Genomic DNA, 19,430 nt, shown 5'->3' on the forward strand with positions numbered 1-19,430 from the left:
TTGCTGGTTGGTATCTTATGAGATAAATAGTTTCCACTCGTATATCTGGCTTGATGAGATTGGTATCTTATGAGACGAGAGTTACTAGTCGTATATCTGGTTTGCAGGTTGGTTTCTTATGAGATGAGAGTAACCAGTCGTATATCTGGCTTGAGATTGATATTTTGTGAGAAGAGTTACCAGTCCTACATCTGGCTTGATAAGATTGATATCTTATGAGATAAGAGTAACCAGTCGTATACCTGGCTTGATGAGATTGATATCTTATGAGATAAGAGTTAGTCTTATATCTGGCTTGATGAGATTGATTTTTTATGAGATAAGAGTTACCAGTCGTATATCTGACTTGAGATTGATATCTGATGAGATGAGAGTTACCAGTCATATTTCTGGCTTGGTGAGATTGATATCTTATGAGATAAGAGTTACCAGTCGTATATCTGACTTGAGATTGATATCTGATGAGATGAGAGTTACCAGTCATATATCAGGCTTGATGAGATGAGAGTTACCAGTCATATATCAGGCTTGATGAGATAAAAGTTACCAGTCTTATATCTGGCTTGATGAGATTGATTTTTTGTCGAGAAAGCTTGACATAGGGATAGTGGTCCGGTGGCGGAGGCGGTGTTAGCTTACTTCTTAAAATCTTTATATTTTAGAAGGTGGGAGACCTGGATGCTTCATACCTTGTATATAGATGCCTCATGTTACGAAGTTTCTGTCAGTCACATGTCCAATGTCCTAGACCTAATTTTATGGTTCAGTGACTACTTGAAAAAAGTTTAGATTTTTTGTAATGTTTAATTCTCTCTAATTATAAGTAACAGGATAACTATATTTGGTATGTGAGTACCTTGCAAGGTCTGCATGTCCGTCAGACAGTTTTCACTTGACCTCGACCTCATTTCATGGATCAGTGAACAAGGTTAAGTTTTGGTGGTCAAGTCCATATCTCAGACACTATATGCAATAGGGCTAGTATATTCGGTGTATGGAAGGACTGTAAGGTGTACATGTCCAACTGGCAGGTGTCATCTAACCTTGACCTCATTTTCATGGTTCAGTGTTATAGTTAAGTTTTTGTGTTTTGGTCTGTTTTTCTTATACTGTATGCAATAGGTCTACTATATTTGGTGTATGGAATGATTGTAAGCTGTACATGTCTAGCTGGCTGGTGTCATCTGACCTTGACCTCATGGTTCAGTGGTCAAAGTTAAGTTTTTTTTTAGTTTTGGTCTTTTTTTCTCTAATACTGTATGCAAACGGGGAACTATATTTGGTGTATGGAAATAATGTATGATGTACATGTCAGTTGTGCAGGTTTTATTTGTCCTTGGCCTCATTTTCATGGTTCATTGCTCAGAGTTAAGTTTTTGTGTTTTGGTCTGTTTTTCTTAAACTATATATAACAAGCAATAGGTAATCATTATTTGTTGTATGGAAGAATTGTAAGCTATACATGTTAGTCTGGCATGGGTCATCTGACCTTGATCTCATTTTCATGGTTCATTGGTCAATGTTTAGTTTTCTTGGTTAATGTTAAGTCTATGTGACAGTTGAAATAAAGCTTTCTATTTAGGACTATCAACATAGTATCAATGATTACTAAAGAAGGCAAGACATTTCAGCGTGTGCACTCTTGTTATGAGATAAGAGTTACGTCATATATCTGACTTGAGATTGATATCTAATGAGATGAGTTACCAGTCGTATATCTGGCTTGATATGATTGATCTCTTGTGAGATAAGAGTTACCAGTCGTATATCTGGCTTGATGAGATTGATATCTAATGAGATTAGAGGTACCATTCTTATATCTAGCTTCATGAGAATGATACCTAAAAGATTATGATTACCAGTAGTATATTTGGCGGGTTTATTGATATTATAAAGGATAGCGTGTAACCAGTATTATATCTGGCTTACTGATTGATACCTAATGATATTTTGTTACCAGCAGTATATCTAGCTTGCCGATTACATTGTATTGTATACATGATAGTTTGTTACAAACAGTGGATCTGGATTGCTGATTGATTTCGTAAAGACAGGTTGCTTCCAGCATTGCTGCAATATACTAGTATCTGGCTTGCTGAGATAGATATCTGTGATAATTATTCATGAATTATCTAAAGGATTTCTATTACCAGTTGTATATCTTGCTTGGGCTTACTCATTGATATCTACTAGATTTTTCATTCAAAAAGATATACACAAGGAATTGTGGAACTCTGTTGGATCATCTGATCTTATGGATATTGATCAATTGATTTAGAATTGTAAACTGATTGATTCCTCAATGAAGAAGTTGAAGATACTTTTTTGCATAGGATATTTCAAAATAATATTGGAAGTAATGGAGCAGTGTTCAAGTTTAAAGTTACATGATTTTATCCATTTTTCAGATACTGTAAGCAGTAGTTCAACAACTTTTCAAAATGGAATGAATGCAAGGTGTAAATGTTAAAATGTAAAAGTGTCATTAGACCTTGAACTCATTCTACGGTTCATTGTCATTGGTTAATCTTGTTTTTATTTCATCTGGCCCTAAGACAGAAACTGTAAACCAAAATAATATCATTAATACAAAATCAACCGACAATTTTTTTGTTATGAATTCTCTTCTAGTCTACAATGTTGGAGGAAGGCACATACATCTCGATGAGTGACAAAGGCTTTTTAGAGACTCTAGTTTAGAATGCATTCTAATACTAGTACTTTAAGCAATAGGTCAACTAATTTTTGTGTATGTAATAATTGTAAGATGTCCATGTCTGTAGTGCAGGTATCATCTGTTCTTGACCTCATTTTCATGGTTCATTGGTCAATGTTAAGTTCAAGCAGTATAGTCCTTTTCTGAGATACTTTTAATAATAGGTAAACTATATTTCGTTTGATTTTTGAATGATTGTAAGGTGTACATGTCTGTCTGGCAGGGTTGATCTGACCTTGGCCTCATTTTCGTGGTTTATCAGTCAATCTTAAGTTTTCCTGCTATAGTCTGTTTCTCAGATACTAGAACCAAAAAAATAAAATATAAGAGTGTGGAATGATTGTAAGGTGTACATGTCCGTCTGGCAGGTTTCATCTGACATTGATCTCACTTTCATGGTTTGGTCTGTTTATTGTATGCTATAAGCAATAGGTAAACTATATTTCGTGAAACAGTATGTAACTATTGTAAAATGTTCATGTCTGTCTGGTTTATCTGACCCTGAATCATTTTGATTCAAGGATCATTGATAATGTTAAGTTTATGTGACTTCAACATAAAATAAATCATGTCACAAGACATTTCAGAATGTGCACTCTTGTTCAAGTCACACTAACAAAATTCAGATTCTATCTGTATTTTTTGGAAATAAGCATTGTGTACAAGTTTCTTACATTTGGTTAAGGTAAACTAAAGTTAGAGAATTGAAACGAAAAATTCAATAATTTTTCCATTTGTTAAGGGGCATAACTCTAGAAAACTCCTTTGAACAAAAAAGAAGGCAAAGAAGAAAAAAACACCTAATGATTCAAAGTCTTTAATATAATGTAAAGACATTCTTAGCAATTCAACAAAAATCATAAATTCTGCAACATTATTAAATATATATATTTAACATTTTTTACTCTTCATTGATTGTATATTCTTCCTAAGAATATTCCAATTAATTCTTATCAATAAATATAGTTTATAAAATCAATGTACATGTGTTTATTTCAATTGTCCTATGTTTATTTTTAAGGATCTCCGCTGAGATGATCCTACAGGGTAAAAACCATGTCAATTAACACAATAAGCAACAAATCAGGCATAAACAACAAAAATTATAATTTCAAAGCCTTTCGTAACCTATTTACTTGAAAAAGCATTACAAATACTTCAAAGCTGTTTCACATTTACCCAGATGCTATGCCAGTGATACAATAAGATGGCTTCAAGATTGAGAATAAAATTTTATCCTATTAATTATTAGGACAAAAACTACGATAATTTAAAGAATGAACTTTCTATTTGGCATGCTTATATATATAACCTATCTGATACGGTAATTAAAATATATTTTAAATGATAGGGCCTATCATTCAAAATATATTTTAATTCTAGGAGCCCTTAAATTAAGCAAGATATACTGTTGCATTTTCATTTCGTTCAGGATGTCAAGAATATCAAACATTTGAGTTAATTATGTATCTAAATTAGAACCAGTCATAAAAGTACTTAGTTCAAGACATGTTATGCCGTATTCCCGGTATATTGACTTTATGTGAATTAGTTACGCTATATATAATAAAAGAGGACAACAGTATAAGAAAGTAAATGTTTTGTATTAGACATAATAAAATTGGAAGCATAACTGCATTCAAATAATACACAACTTATAATCAAACAAAATGAATGCATCTTGAAAATATATTTTCATTGATGTAAGGTACATAACACAATTATACTATATTCATACATTCATTGTTTAAAAGCATATTTTTTTGTTAAATCTATAAGATTCTAATTGAGCAGAAAAAAATATCTTTAAAACATGTTACCATTACTAATGTAAGGGACATATCCCAATCATACATTCATTCTTTATTACTAATCAAGTCAAATTACAACTTGAAATCATTTTGTGTGATAAACACAAGGGACACAACTCTTTCATACAATCACTTATACCTTATATTATATTCTAAAAAATCAATAAGATACACAAATAAAGATCCTGCTTCACAAGGTAGATGAATTTAATACACAAAGTTTATATAACAATACTATGTAAACAATGTTTTCAGGTATAAAGGAGGTATACAGTAAAATGTATATAAATCCTTGTCTACAGCAATCCTGAATTGTAACATACATGGAATGCTTTGCTAACTACATTGTTTCTTAACATTGATACCCTGCTAATGTATAGTGGATGATAACATACAAATTCAATGCCTTTCCAACTCATGTCAATCACTTCAATGAAAATTTAAAACTGAATGACAAGTACCGTAATGGAAAAACTTATTGAATATGTAAACTAAGTTATTTAAATCAATCAAAACTATTGTTACAGTAATCTGTGGTAAGAAAGGTATTATTCAAACGGTGGTGGTCCAGAGTTATAGTGAACAAAATAATTTTAACCAATCAAAACTACTGTAAGTTGTGATAGGAAGGTATTATTCAAACGGTGGTGGTCCAGAGTTATAGTGAACAAAATAATTTTAACCAATCAAAACTACTATAAGTTGTGATAGGAAGGTATTATTCAAATGGTGGTTCAAGAGTTATGGCAAACAAAATAATTTTAACCAATCAAAACTACTGTAAGTTGTGATAGGAAGGTATTATTCAAACAGTGGTGGTCCAGAGTTATAGTGAACAAAATAATTTTAACCAATCAAAACTACTATAAGTTGTGATAGGAAGGTATTATTCAAATGGTGGTTCAAGAGTTATGGCAAACAAAATAATTTTAACCAATCAAAACTACTGTAAGTTGTGATAGAAAGGTATTATTCAAATGGTGGTTCAAGAGTTATGGCAAACAAAATAATTTTAACCAATCAAAACTATTGTAAGCTGTGATTAGAAGACAATATTAAAAATGGTGGTGGTCCAACATTATGGTAAACAAGTAATGTATATATAAGCGTTATACAAAAAGATAAAGAAAAAATTGTAAATATCTTCCCCTCTCACATACATAATGAATTAAAATAACTAAAAATAACTTAAATTAAAAAACAATGTATTGGATAACTCAAAAAGATGTTTTTCCAGGGCACAATAACCAGTTGGCAAGTTGTGTTCTAAAATCTATACCTTTCTGAATATGCATGCAATATCTGAAACTAGTAGTTAAGCAAACTACAATCAATCCAAAATCTACAATCGTAAGCATGAAAACTATGATAAGAAGAGATGCATGGTGAAAAAAAATAATCATTTTTTAACTAATGTGGATTTATAATTAGTATTTTTACGTGGAATATTTCCTACTTATCATATCATATAGATGTTCAATATTATGTGAAGGCAATATCATCTATAAGAGATTTAAGGATGCAATAATGATTTTTTTCAAATAATGATTGTGATAAAAAAAAGAAGATTTTTGACTGTGAGATCCCTACATAAGAAATAACAGCCATATTTGTATATCTGTTTCATGAATCTCACAATTGTATACAAGAAATGTAACTTTCATTTATCTGACTGTTTTATGGATATGGGAGATTTTAAAACAATGTAATATTCACATATCTTTGTTCTATGGCTATGTGAGATTTTTTTACAAAGAATGTGATTTTCACATACCTTTGTTCTATGGCTCATGCATACCTGCCAACTTTTGAAAATGGCCATGGGGGTTTTTAGTGCGCGGCCCCATTTTTGAGGGTAGAATTTTTCGCGGCATTTTTTCGTGTGATGATTTGGCTCCTAAAAGTGTCTGACATACTTCTTTTTTGGGGGTGATAGTTGAAGATGCTATTATAACCTATCTTTTTTTAAATTGTTTGATTTTTTTTTGTTGAGATAAACACCAGTAAGATGACTTTAAGTTTGTCTGATACATTGTCAAGAAATAAAAAAAAAAAGTAATAATTTTAATAATTTAATAACAAAAAAAACAATATATGAGGGTCTGGAATGGGGGGGTCTGTTGTTCTGTAAACATTTAATTTTCACCACTTTTTTCTCTAATCTTCAAAAAATTAACCTCTTTTTTCTCTAATCTTCAAAAAATTTTACCACGCATTTCTCCAATTTTCATTTTTTTTGCCCGTTATTCTCTAATCTTCATTTTTTAAGGGCATTATATTCTTTAATCATTTAACCCCATCCAAACCCTCATATATTATATAGATCAATATCACAAGCAGTACTAGAATGTTTGGAGACATCATTAAGGCCACCGTGGTCAACTTTAAAGTCTCTGTTGCAAACTTTACAAAAGGCATGTGACAATCCTAACGTTGATTTAGACAACCAGCCCCTGTACTTGACATCATTCTCCCATTTCTCTAAGTATTTGCATGAAGCAACACGCTTTTTTTTTCTTAGGCGGTGACAGAACTATTTTGCAAGTGATAACTCGCCCATCATGATTCCAATTTTTATAAATTTAACACTCAAGCTAAAAAAAAAAACAACTCAAAATTTCGATTCTTTGATTGTTTACTATGCCGACATTAATCAACTGGTGAATGCGTGATCACTAAATTTTGATTGGATGAAATTTGTCAGACACGATTTGTCTCCCTTGGGAAAACTTTCAAAAGTTCAAAATCGGGAACAAAAATATTTTTCGTGTAAATTTTACTAAAATCGTGTTTTTTGGCTATTTTCACGATCACGATCGTGTAATCGGGACAGAGGGTCAAAATCGTGTAGTACACGCCTAAATCGTGAAAGTTGGCAGGTATGGCTCATGTGAGATTTTTGAACAATAAATGGCAATGACAAATGTATCTATATGTTTTATGTAACTATGAGATTTTAATGTAAGGAATGTCACTGACACAATATCACAGCAAATTACTAGTCCAATCTTTCCATTATTTGTGACATGGTGTTTTTAATCTTGTTTGTCCTTTAGCTAATATCAATCTGTGTCCTTGGAAAAATGTTACCAAATCCATAAGATTAGAAAATTCCTGTAAATAGAATAAAATCAGTATTAACAAGTAAAACTGCAAGCTTAACAGGAAGTTGTTGAGAGATGAATCTGAAAACTCATCACACAGTCTAGCTGACTTATATAAACCCTGAAACCAAATTTCCAAAATCCTTATGATTTTGTCTTTGTTATTTATAAAACAACTATCATTAAGTAAAGTTATCGGTGAGAGCTAAGAAAATTTCAAATGCAAACTGTGACAGATGAGAATGATAATAAATAGACTTATCATACAAAATGTTAATGGAGGACAGATCTTAAAATGCATCACAATGTAACATAAGTTCATCTACACACACTTTGAAACAAAATATCATAGATTTATCAGTAGTTAAGTTGATAAGTAATATTGTCACAGTAAGTGATAGAGGGAGATAAGCAGCATACCCTTGGAGCAAGATCATAAGAGACATTAGCCATTTGTTTAATACAATATGTACTTCCTTAATTTGAATAAATTAGTTTTTTGTATTTTTCTCCTTATTGCTATAATGTAAAACCAGGAGTTGGTAGTTAAATTTTTTTATCTGTCCCATACAAGCTCATCTAACTTCTAAAATGGGTAAAGATATGACTAAAAACTAACAACATTTTAATTTTCATGACCTCTATCATGAATGTCTGGACAAATTTAGCACAGATTTGTAAATAACAGCCAATGAGCTAATGTTGTTTGTCAATGTACAATCAATGATGTATAATGATAAATCTATAAAACAGTGTACCTGTTCACCGGGTTTAGCCATCCCTAAGGCATATTGATGGTTTGGTTTCTTTCTAATATTCAGATTGAAAACTTGACTCTCATAAAAGATAGCTAAAGTGTATGGTTTTGTTTCTCCTCCTTTCTTACTTTTTCTTATCAAGTAGCAACCATTCTGCATTAAAAAAAATAAAATATATATAACTATTTAAGCTTAGGTTTCCCTTTCAAATTCAATTTTTAGTAGGTTTTGCTGCACCAACAATTATCCCTGGTAATAAGAGCTGTTTATGTTATATTTCAGTTTCAACAAAAAATATCACAAACATGTCAAATGTTAAATATGATTGTTTAATGACATGCAACATATTTTATGGTATACATATACACTGATATGCTAAATACATTTCTATCCAATTTATACTTTCCTGACTGTTTTTTTTTTAAACATTTGCTTCCTTTGATCTCATTTATCAAATGATCAAAATTTAATTACAACATCAAATATTTTTGCTGATAATGATAATTCCTATGGTGAAGTCATGAGAAAAGTGGACCATTCCTGATGATGTCACATACTAAAAACACATCTTTTTGATCATTGAAAGAAGAAAGATATAAAGGTTCATCAACTTTGTCAAAAAAATCTAATGAAAAAGATTCCACCATCAAATATTATGCATTCCAATATTTTTCCATTTGTGAAGTAAAATTCTAATTATAATGAATCAACTGTATTCAAAAAGCTCTTCAAACCTTGTCTTTTAATTTTTAAAAATGCACTTGATGCAGTGGTATAATCTAATATGTATCATAAACAAAAGTTAAAAATAACCGACATCGTACATAAATTATTTTTTACTTTTTCTAGGTTTTCTATGTAAAATTGAGAAAGGAAAAGGTGAATGTGTCAAAGAGACAACAATCCGACCAAAGAGCAGACAACAGCCAAAGGCCACCAATGGGTCTTCAACACAGCGAGAAAATCCAGCACCAGGACTGTTTAACAAAATTGTGAATGACAACACTAAGAGATGAGATATAATTAGCTCTGTTCCCTGAAACATACAAGTATGCTTTTAAAGTTATACCACTTACAGTTCCTATTCCTAATAATTTATTATCAGCAATATTTCTGTCTATTTCTCCATGATACCATGGCTGCTCTTCCAAAGATAACTGAAATTATACAAATTGTCTTTTTCAGTTACACAGTATTGAAATACAGACTTTAATTAATTTTATCATTCAAATAGAGTTTAAAAAAAGTGTAAAATGTGAAAACATATTGCCTATCGTTCTTTGTCACCTATTGTGTTGTTGTTCATTGCTACCATAATTTCACTACTGCTGTCTTTTTTTTTATCTATTTGATTGGTTGCTGTCTAATTGATGTATACTGAACTTCTCCATATATTCATATCTACTTGAATCCCATCTTTAGCCTATTGAAAAACACATCCTTTGTACGTTCACTACAGCTCACGGAAACCAATATTTGCGTAATCTGCCAATCTCATTCAATATTTTAATATTAAAGGAATATGAGTTTATAAATTAAAAAAATAATTATGATGAAGTAATAACTCACTGCTTTATTGACTTTCTCTACTTTTGTTCTACCTGTGAAGGAAAATATACTAATTAAAAAGGTATGATATGATAATGTTTAATGAACAATGATAAAAATCGGAAATGATTCTATGTTGATAAGAAAGCATGTGTTGTTCTAATGAGCATACCACCACTTGTAATTCAAAGTATTGGTAAATTGAAAGTTGGTGTCTGACAGATCAAAAAAGCTCACTTATGTTACAACTTCTAACTTGTATCACTATGAGGGTTCAAGGTTCCTGAGACAAATGTGATGAAAAATATTTTGTTTTTCTTAAACACATCCAAGAATTCAAAGTATCAGAAATATCGGACAGATACAACTGGTCACTGTCAAAGGGGGCTTACAACTCAATTTTATTATATTTATATTTCCAGTGGAAAAAATTCCTTTAAAAGTTATTAATATAGGGCACTGATTTTCATAACTTGTCAGAGACATTCCTATTATAAATCAATTACATAAATTTCATAAATATCTGGCAATTATCATTTCTGTAATTCAATGGACCACCAAATGGCTCTGATCCAACTTCTTCCTTCAGTTTTTTCAATTATTGAACTTGAAAACTTAACTTATTAATGTCTTTTTCTATTCTTTTGTTAAGGGAGATAATTCATTACCTGAACTCTCTCGTTTAACCTCTGCTGGAGAAGCGGGCGCTGCATCCATAGGAGGGACAGGTAGTTGTTTATCTGTAAAACACAATCATCAGTGTAAAGCATTATTAGAAAGAATTAAAGACTTAAAGTTAAAATTAAAGTTAAAAATAAGGAACTGAAGAAGGCCCATGGCCGAAACGTCTCAAAAAATTGGTTTATTGATACAATTATAAGAATTAAAGAGTCAATGATTGATACTTTATGAAAATCACTATCTCTGATTTCTATCTAACAGATGTGCCACAGGAAAAATAACAGCAAGTCAAACTGTGAGCTACTGCTCACTGGTGATACCCCCGCCCAAATACTTGACGGTAAACAGACAGTTGTTGAGAGATGAATCTTAAAATCCATCACACAGTATATCTGACTTTTATAAACCCTGAAACTAAATTTCAGAAATCCTTGTAAAGTAGTTCCTGAGAAAAGTTCTGATAGAAATATTCATGGGACTGATGGATGGACAGACATACAGAGGTTAAACAGTATACTCCCACTCTTTTAAACATGTTTCATGTCAAATTGCAAGTCCATTAAAGAGAAGGAGAGGAATGAACATGATACTTAAATAAATCATTCCTAACTCTTCATTATTGTATAACTGCATACTTACGTTTACCAGGTCTGGGGGGTAATGTGGCAGTCTGGCCTCCTATAATACAAAATAAAACTATTCTGTACTTTATACCATGTTTTTCAAACAAGATAAAAAAAAATGAGCCACAAATTGATACAACTACAGCCTGGTGATTTTTTCTGTCATCTTCTTTCAGCTTTAAACAATTAATACTGCAACTGTGGTTTTTGCACAGTATTATAATAGTCCTTTAGTCATATAATTTTAACTTCAACAATGGGAATCTTGGCTGAAATCACCTCTCATTACTGAATATTCTCATTTATAGGGAGGGGAATTAAGATTGAATTCACCTCCTCATAACAGAGTCCTCTCATTCATAGAGAGATTGCGTGATTGATGTTGGGAGAATCTTGGCTTAAATCTCTTCAACTTGTTTTAATATAAAGTGTAAAAAACTTGGCTGAATTTTCTAAATGGAAAAGTCTCAAAAAGGGAGGACAGGGGAAATTATGGCTGAGATTTCTTTGATTTGTCTCAAAGAAAGGGAGGATGGTGAATATTGATTAAATTCATTTTTTTTAAAAGAGGCAGAAAAGGGAACACCTCAAGTCAAAGATAACCTAACAAGAGGCTCTCAAGAGCCTGAATCGCTCACCTGAATTTTTTTGGTTTAATCTCATATCAATGATTATTTTGGCTTTTCAATTTATTTAAATGTTCTTTGAATCGTCCTATTTTCTTCAAAAGCAAAAAAAAAAAAATTTTCTCCTATGTTCTATTTTAGCCATAGGAGCTATGTTTCTTGACATACAAGGAAATGAAATATAAAATTTATACTAGATACTCTGAAACTCTAAAACTCATTTAGCCTAAGTTTGGCTGAAATTGATACAGCAGTTTCAAAGAAGAAGATTTTTTAAAGTAAGTCAACATGATGAACAAATAGTGAAAAAAGTCTTTAAAGGGCAATAACTCCTTAAGAGGTCAATTGACAATTTTGGTCAAATTGACTTATTTGTAGATCTTACTTTGCTTAACATTTTTGCTTTTAACAGTTTATCTGTATCTATAATAATATTCAAGATAATGACCAAAAACTGCAAAATTTCCTTAAAATTACCAATTAAGTGGCAGCAACCCAACAATGGTTTGTTTGATTCATCTGAAAATTTCAGGGCTGATAGATCTTGACCTAATGAACATTTTTATCCAATGTCAGATTTGCTCTACATGCTTTCGTTTTTGAGATATAAGCCAAAAACTGCATTTGACCCCTATGTTCTATTTTAAGTAACGGCGGCCATGTTTTTTGACGGATCAAAAATCGAAGCACACACTTTGTGCAGGATAATCTAAGGAACAATCATGCTAAGTTTCATCCAAATCCATTCAGCAGTTTCAGAGGAGAAGATTTTTTAAAGTTAGCAAATATGATGAACAAATTGTGAAAAATTGTCATTAAAGGACAATAACCCCTTAAGGGGTCAATTGACAATTTTGGTCATATTAACTTATTTGTAGATCTTACTTTGCTGATCATTTTTGCTGTTTACAGTTTATCTTTATCTATAATAATATTCAAGATAATGACCAAAAACTGCAAAATTTCCTTAAAATTACCAATTAAGTGGCAGCAACCCAACAATGGTTTGTTTGATTCGTCTGAAAATTTCAGGGCTGATAGATCTTGACCTAATGAACATTTTTACCCAATGTCAGATTTGCTCTAAATGCTTTTGTTTTTGAGATATAAGCCAAAAACTGCATTTGGCCCCTATGTTCTATTTTAAGTAACGGCGGCCATGTTTTTTGACGGATCAAAAATCGAAGCACACACTTTGTGCAGGATACTCTAAGGAACAATCATGCTAAGTTTCATTCAAATCCATTCAGTAGTTTCAGAGGAGAAGATGTTTGAAAAATTGTTAACGACGACGACGACGACGACGGACGCCAAGTGATGAGAAAAGCTCACATGGCCTTTTAGGCCAGGTGAGCTAAAAATGTCATGACACCCAAATCCACAAAACACTACATAGACAACTAGACTGAGCACAAACAAAAACTAGGGGTAATCTCAGTTAGTACTATATCATATGGTAAGCAGATTCTAATCTATTAGTTGCACCCTTCATATGGCGAGTTAAGTGAAAAAAAAAAATGTGATGTCCCATTCATTTATTAAGGTGGTACCTAACACCTAACTAAAATTAATTTGGCTCATTTAATTTTCTTAAAATTTTGACAAAGTATTTACTTTGACCCTTTGACAAAAATATAAAAATTTCAAAAAATTGAACCGACCGTTTTATCACAAAAATTACACTAGTTATATAGCAGTTTGACAAACACTTATTTTGATCATTGAGAAGCTTAATATTCCCTCATGAACACAATGTCATTAAAACGTTCTGCTGATTTTACAGAGTTATCTCCCTGTAGTGTTAGGTACCACCTTAATCTCAATCAAAGGGAGTGGAGAATCTTCTTTACCCATTATATACCTGATATCATAACTTACCATTTTGAGCTGGAAAGACTTGTACACCTTCATGACCTGTTCAATGTAAATAAACAATCAGAATTATTTCAAAACCATAAAGTAAACAAAATATATGTTTTATATGAAATATCTTTGATAATTAAATTACAAAAAATTGATAGTATCTGATTTTAAATAAACTCATTAAAGATACCAGAATTAAAATTTTGTATGTCAGTACTTGGGAACGTACAGTATATCTTATATATATGTTCCTGTCAGTACCCAGTTGTCGTTTACACAAAAGGACTCATAAATGCATGCTCTACTTTTCAAGACTCAAGATGATTTAGAGCTATACATATTGTATTGACACTAGGCTATTGTTGAAGACTTGAGTATTGACCTATAGATGCCTAGGTTTTATTGTGACCTTGGCTTGCTATCACATTGATATATGGACAGCATCTCCCATTATTCTTAGCTAATTTTGTGATTAATATGCAAGATTTTCATCTTCTTACTTGACGGTCTTCATTTCAACTAGAATCTGTTTTGGCATAACAAAATCAGAAAATTAATAGTTCTATAACACCATAAATTTTTCAAAATAATTGAAAATTCTTCTTGTTATCTGTCATGGAATTAAAATAAAATGATAAATCTTGATAGATTTTCAATTTCATTTAATTGGGCCAGGTGAGCTAAAACTGAATTTTTTATTTTTACAGATGTTGTTGTTTCCTTTGCAAATTGAGTTTTTTTTTTTCTAAATAAGAAATATATACATATATAGAATTGTGTCCTTAAATAGATATGATTTTCTTACAAACATTTTACCTTTCTTTTTATTCTTTTTCATTGTATCTTCTTGCTAAAGAAACAAAATAAGATAACATATATGATAAATACAATCATAGTCTATATGGTAGAATTGGGTGCTCATTTTTTACACAAATATTTTTTTTATGCTATCATAAGTTCCCTTAAACTACACTTTACATCATTAAACACCTTAGTGCTTATCTGTAATTCTAGGTCAGCTAATTCACAAAAACCTGCGTGACCTTCGGCTGTTGTCTGCTCTATGGTTGGGTTGTTGATTCTTTGGCACATTCCCCATTTCCATTCTCAATTTTATGATCCCTTTAAAAATTATAAAATAAATATCAGTTACAAAGCTTGGTTCCAGAAAAGGGAGGCTCAAGGTTGGAATTTATTTTTGGAAATTAAAGAGTCACATTGATTTCATTTTAAAGCTCTGGTAAATAAATATTTGAGAAGAAAAACTTCTTAAGAGCCTGTGTCGCTCACCTTGGTCTATGTGCATATTAAACAAAATACACAGATGGATTAATGACAAAATTGTGTTTTGGTGATGGTGATGTGTTTGTAAATACTGAACATTCTTGCTACTTACATTTATCTCTATCTATAATGAACTCGGTCCATTTGTAACAGAGGAAAATATTTTGTTAAAAGTTACAAACATTTACAAAATATATGAAAATTGTTAAAAATTGACTGTAAAGGGCAATAACTCCTTAAGTGGTCAACTGACCATCTTGGTCATGTTGCCTTATTTGTAGATCTTACTTTGCTGAACATTATTGCTGTTTACAGTTTATCTCTATCTATTATAATATTCAAGATAATAACCAATAAAGGGCTGCGCTTTAGCGCATGATACGCCCGTTGCTCTTTTAACTTGTCTTTTATGCTTTAAATGAATTTATATGATCAACTAGAAATATATATACAAATCAAAAGGGATGTTACATTAATATATTCACCAAAGTTTCATAAAATCCCCCTTTTTTAGGTATAAAAATTCATTACTTCAGAAAACGTAAAATCTAAAATTTATAAAAATGGAAAGGGAGCTTATGTCAATAGATATAAACAATTTATCAAAGTTGCATAAAATTTTGTGAAAGTGTTAGATATTGTCCCAAAATTCAAAAATCCCCCCTTTTTTAAGCATAAAAATTCATAACACGGAAATGTAAAATCTGAAATTTATAAAAATTGAAAGGGAGCTTACATCAATAGATATAAACAATTCACCAAAGTTTCATGGACATTGGTGAAAGCCTTTTTGAGTTATTGTCCGAAGTGTTGAAAATCCCCCTTTTTTTATGAATAAAGCCCCATAAATCCAAAACTTAAAATCTGAAATTTATAAAAATTAAAAGGGAGCTTACATCAGTAGATATAAACAATTCACCAAAGTTTCATGGACATTGGTGAAAGCCTTTTTGAGTTATTGTCCGAAGTGTTGAAAATCCCCCTTTTTTTTATGAATAAAGCCCCATAAATCCAAAACTTAAAATCTGAAATTTATAAAAATTGAAAGGGAGCTTACATCAATAGATATAAACAATTCACCAAAGTTTCATGGACATTGGTGAAAGCCTTTTTGAGTTATTGTCCGAAGTGTTGAAAATCCCCCCTTTTTTATGAATAAAGCCCCATAAATCAAAAACTTAAAATCTGAAATAAAAAAAAAACGAAAGGGAGCTTACGTCAATAGATATAAACAATTCACTTAAGTTTCATGGAAATTGGTGAAAGTGTTTTTGAGTTATTGTCCGAAGTGTGGACGACGGACGGACGGACGGACGGACGGACGGACGGACAGACGGACGGACAACGGTATACCATAATACGTCCCGTCTAAAAGACGACGGGCGTATAAAAACGGCAAAATTTCCTTAAAGATTACCAATTCAGGGGCAGCAACCCAACAACCAGTTGTCCGATTCATCTTAAAATTTCAGGGCAAATAGATCTTGACTTGATAAAAATTTAACTCTCATGTCCGATTTGCTCTAAATGCTTTGGTTTCAGAAGTATAAGCCAAAATCTACATTTCACCCCTATGTTCTATTTTTAGCTATGGTGGCTATCTTGGTTTGTTGGATGAGTTACCGCACACATTTTTTTAACTAAATACCTCAATGATGATTGTGGCCAAGTATGGTTAAATTTGGCCCAGTAGTTTCAGAGAATAAGATTTTTGTAAAAGATTACAAAAATTTACGAAAAATTGATAAAAAATGACTATAAAGGGCAATAACTCCTTAAGGTGTCATCTGACCATTTTGGTCATGTTGACTTATTTGTAGATCTTACTTTGCTGAACATTATTGCTGATTACAGTTTATCTCCATCTATAATAATATTCAAGATAATAACCAAAAACGGCTAAATTTCCTCAAAATCACCAATTCAGGGACAGCAACCCAAGAATCGGTTGTCCGATTCATCTAAAAATTTCAGGGCAGATAGATCTTGACTTGATAAACAATTTAACCCCATGTCAGATTTGCTCTAAATGCTTCAGTTTCAGAGTTATAAGCCAAAATCATCATTTTACCCCTATGTTCTATTTTTAGCCCTGATGGTCATCTTGGTTGGTTGGCCGGGTCACCAGACACATTTTTTAAACTAGATACCCCAATGATGATTGTGGCCAAGTTTGGTTAAATTTGGCCCAGTAGTTGCAGAGGAGAGGATTTTTGTAAAAGTTAACAACGACGGAGGACGGGTAACAGACGACAACGGATGCCGGACGCCCAGTGATGAGAAAAGCTCACCTGGCCTAAAAGGCCAGGTGAGCTAAAAAATCACTTTAACTCATGATTAATAACATAAAAGGTATCAAAAGGTCTAATAATTCTAATTATATATGACATTTTCTAAAATTTAGTTTTTGGTGGCCTTCAGCTGTATTCTGCTCTTTGGTCAGGTTGTTGTCTTTTTGACACATCCCCAATTTCCATTCTCAATTTTTATTTACTTGTTTAGTCTCAAACAAAATTTTAGAAAACAAGGTTTCAATGATTCATCTACAAACAGTGGGAAGATTTTTCTTCAATACTTTGATGGCAAGCACCTGTTATTTACAGTAAGAGAAAAACAATAAACCAACATTCAAAGAAACTAATTACACCCATGCTACATGCAAGAACAAATTCAGATCTGTGTGTCAATTTACAACTAACAACAAATCTCTGTCTTCAAATTTCAAAAGGGAAACTAAAGATTATTTTAGTTGAGTTATATTAACAACCCTTTACAGTTTAGTTCTGTTTGGACTAAAAACAATGTAAAATGTGAATTTGTTCAAAGCAACAGGGATGCAAAATGAGGACATTATAGTTCAATTGTCAATCAGCCCAGATCAGCTAAATTTCTTTGTCAATCTCGATCTAGAGTTCAAATAAAATTTAATCCTCTAAAAGTAAGTTACAAGGGAAGAGGGAGCAACACTGTAAGTGCTTATAACTGGAAGGCAATAAAAAGCCTCATCTTTGATATTCAAAAATATGAAATATCACCATTATAGGATGCAGTACCACAAGACTTAGTGTTGAAAACTGGATAGCAGTAAAAAGTATGACCTTTGCAAAATTTGATTATAGACAAAATGCAGGACTGCTAATGTTGACAATTGGATAGAAATATATTGTAAAGCATGAACTTGTGCAATGTCAAAACAGAATATCAGCAGGGTGCAGGACCATAAGTGTTTATAACTGGATATTAATTATCAAGCATGACTTCTGCAATGCTGAAATATAAGTGTCAGCCGGGTGCAGGACCAGAAGTGTTTATAACTGGATAATTATTAATTATCAAGCGTGACTTCTGCAATGCTGAAATATAAGTCTCAGCAGGGTGCAGGAGTGGACCATAAGTGTTTATAACTGGATATTAATTATCAAGCGTGACTTTTGCAATGCTGAAATATAAGTGTCAGCCGGGTGCAGGACCAGAAGTGTTTATAACTGGATATTAATTATCAAGCGTGACTTCTGCAATGCTGAAATATAAGTCTCAGCAGGATGCAGGAGTGGACCATAAGTGTTTATAACTGGATATTAATTATCAAGCGTGACTTTTGCAATGCTGAAATATAAGTGTCAGCCGGGTGCAGGACCAGAAGTGTTTATAACTGGATATTAATTATCAAGCATGACTTCTGCAATGCTGAAATATAAGTGTCAGCAGGGTGCAGGACCAGAAGTGTTTATAACTGGATATTAACTATCAAGCGTGACTTTTGCAATGCTGAAATATAAGTGTCAGCAGGGTGCAGGACCAGAAGTGTTTATAACTGGATATTAATTATCAAGCATGACTTCTGCAATGCTGAAATATAAGTATCAGCAGGGTTCAGGACCAGAAGTGTTTATAACTGGATATTAATTACAAAGCGTGACTTTTGCAATGCTGAAATATAAGTGTCAGCCGGGTGCAGGACCAGAAGTGTTTATAACTGGATATTAATTATCAAGCATGACTTCTGCAATGCTGAAATATAAGTATCAGCCGGGTGCAGGACCATAAGTGTTTATAACTGGATATTAATTATCAAGCATGACTTCTGCAATGCTGAAATATAAGTGTCAGCAGGATGCAGGACCAGAAGTGTTTATAACTGAATATTAATTATCAAGTGTGAATTTTGCAATGCTGAAATATAAGTCTCAGCAGGGTGTAGGACCATAAGTGTTTATAACTTAATATTAATTATCAAGCATGACTTCTGCAATGCTGAAATTTAAGTCTCAGCAGGGTGCAGGACCATAAGTGTTTATAACTGGATATTAATTATCAAGCGTGACTTTTGCAATGCTGAAATAAAGTGTCAGCAGGCTGCAGGACAATAAGTGTTTATAACTGAATATTAATTATCAAGTGTGACTTTTGCAATGC

At 32.0% G+C, this 19,430-nt stretch overlaps 1 protein-coding gene across 14 annotated transcripts in view; it reads right to left on the minus strand.

Annotated features, from left to right (window-relative positions):
• Positions 1–7,413: 7,413 nt before the first annotated feature.
• LOC143073391 (uncharacterized) overlaps positions 7,414–19,430 on the minus strand; it is a 90,023-nt gene continuing 78,006 nt past the window's right edge. For all 14 annotated transcript variants that reach the window (XM_076248904.1, XM_076248898.1, XM_076248895.1 and 11 more), the window contains 8 exons: positions 14,547–14,580; positions 13,746–13,781; positions 11,258–11,296; positions 10,606–10,677; positions 9,959–9,990; positions 9,466–9,546; positions 8,390–8,542; positions 7,414–7,641 (listed from right to left, as the gene is read on the minus strand). In XM_076248904.1, coding sequence (XP_076105019.1) covers positions 7,543–7,641; positions 8,390–8,542; positions 9,466–9,546; positions 9,959–9,990; positions 10,606–10,677; positions 11,258–11,296; positions 13,746–13,781; positions 14,547–14,580 — 546 coding nt within the window. In that variant the 3' untranslated portion in view covers positions 7,414–7,542. The remainder of the gene's footprint in view (positions 7,642–8,389; positions 8,543–9,465; positions 9,547–9,958; positions 9,991–10,605; positions 10,678–11,257; positions 11,297–13,745; positions 13,782–14,546; positions 14,581–19,430) is intronic.

This window comes from Mytilus galloprovincialis, chromosome 4, assembly GCF_965363235.1.
Source record: "Mytilus galloprovincialis chromosome 4, xbMytGall1.hap1.1, whole genome shotgun sequence".
NCBI lineage: Eukaryota > Metazoa > Mollusca > Bivalvia > Mytilida > Mytilidae > Mytilus > Mytilus galloprovincialis.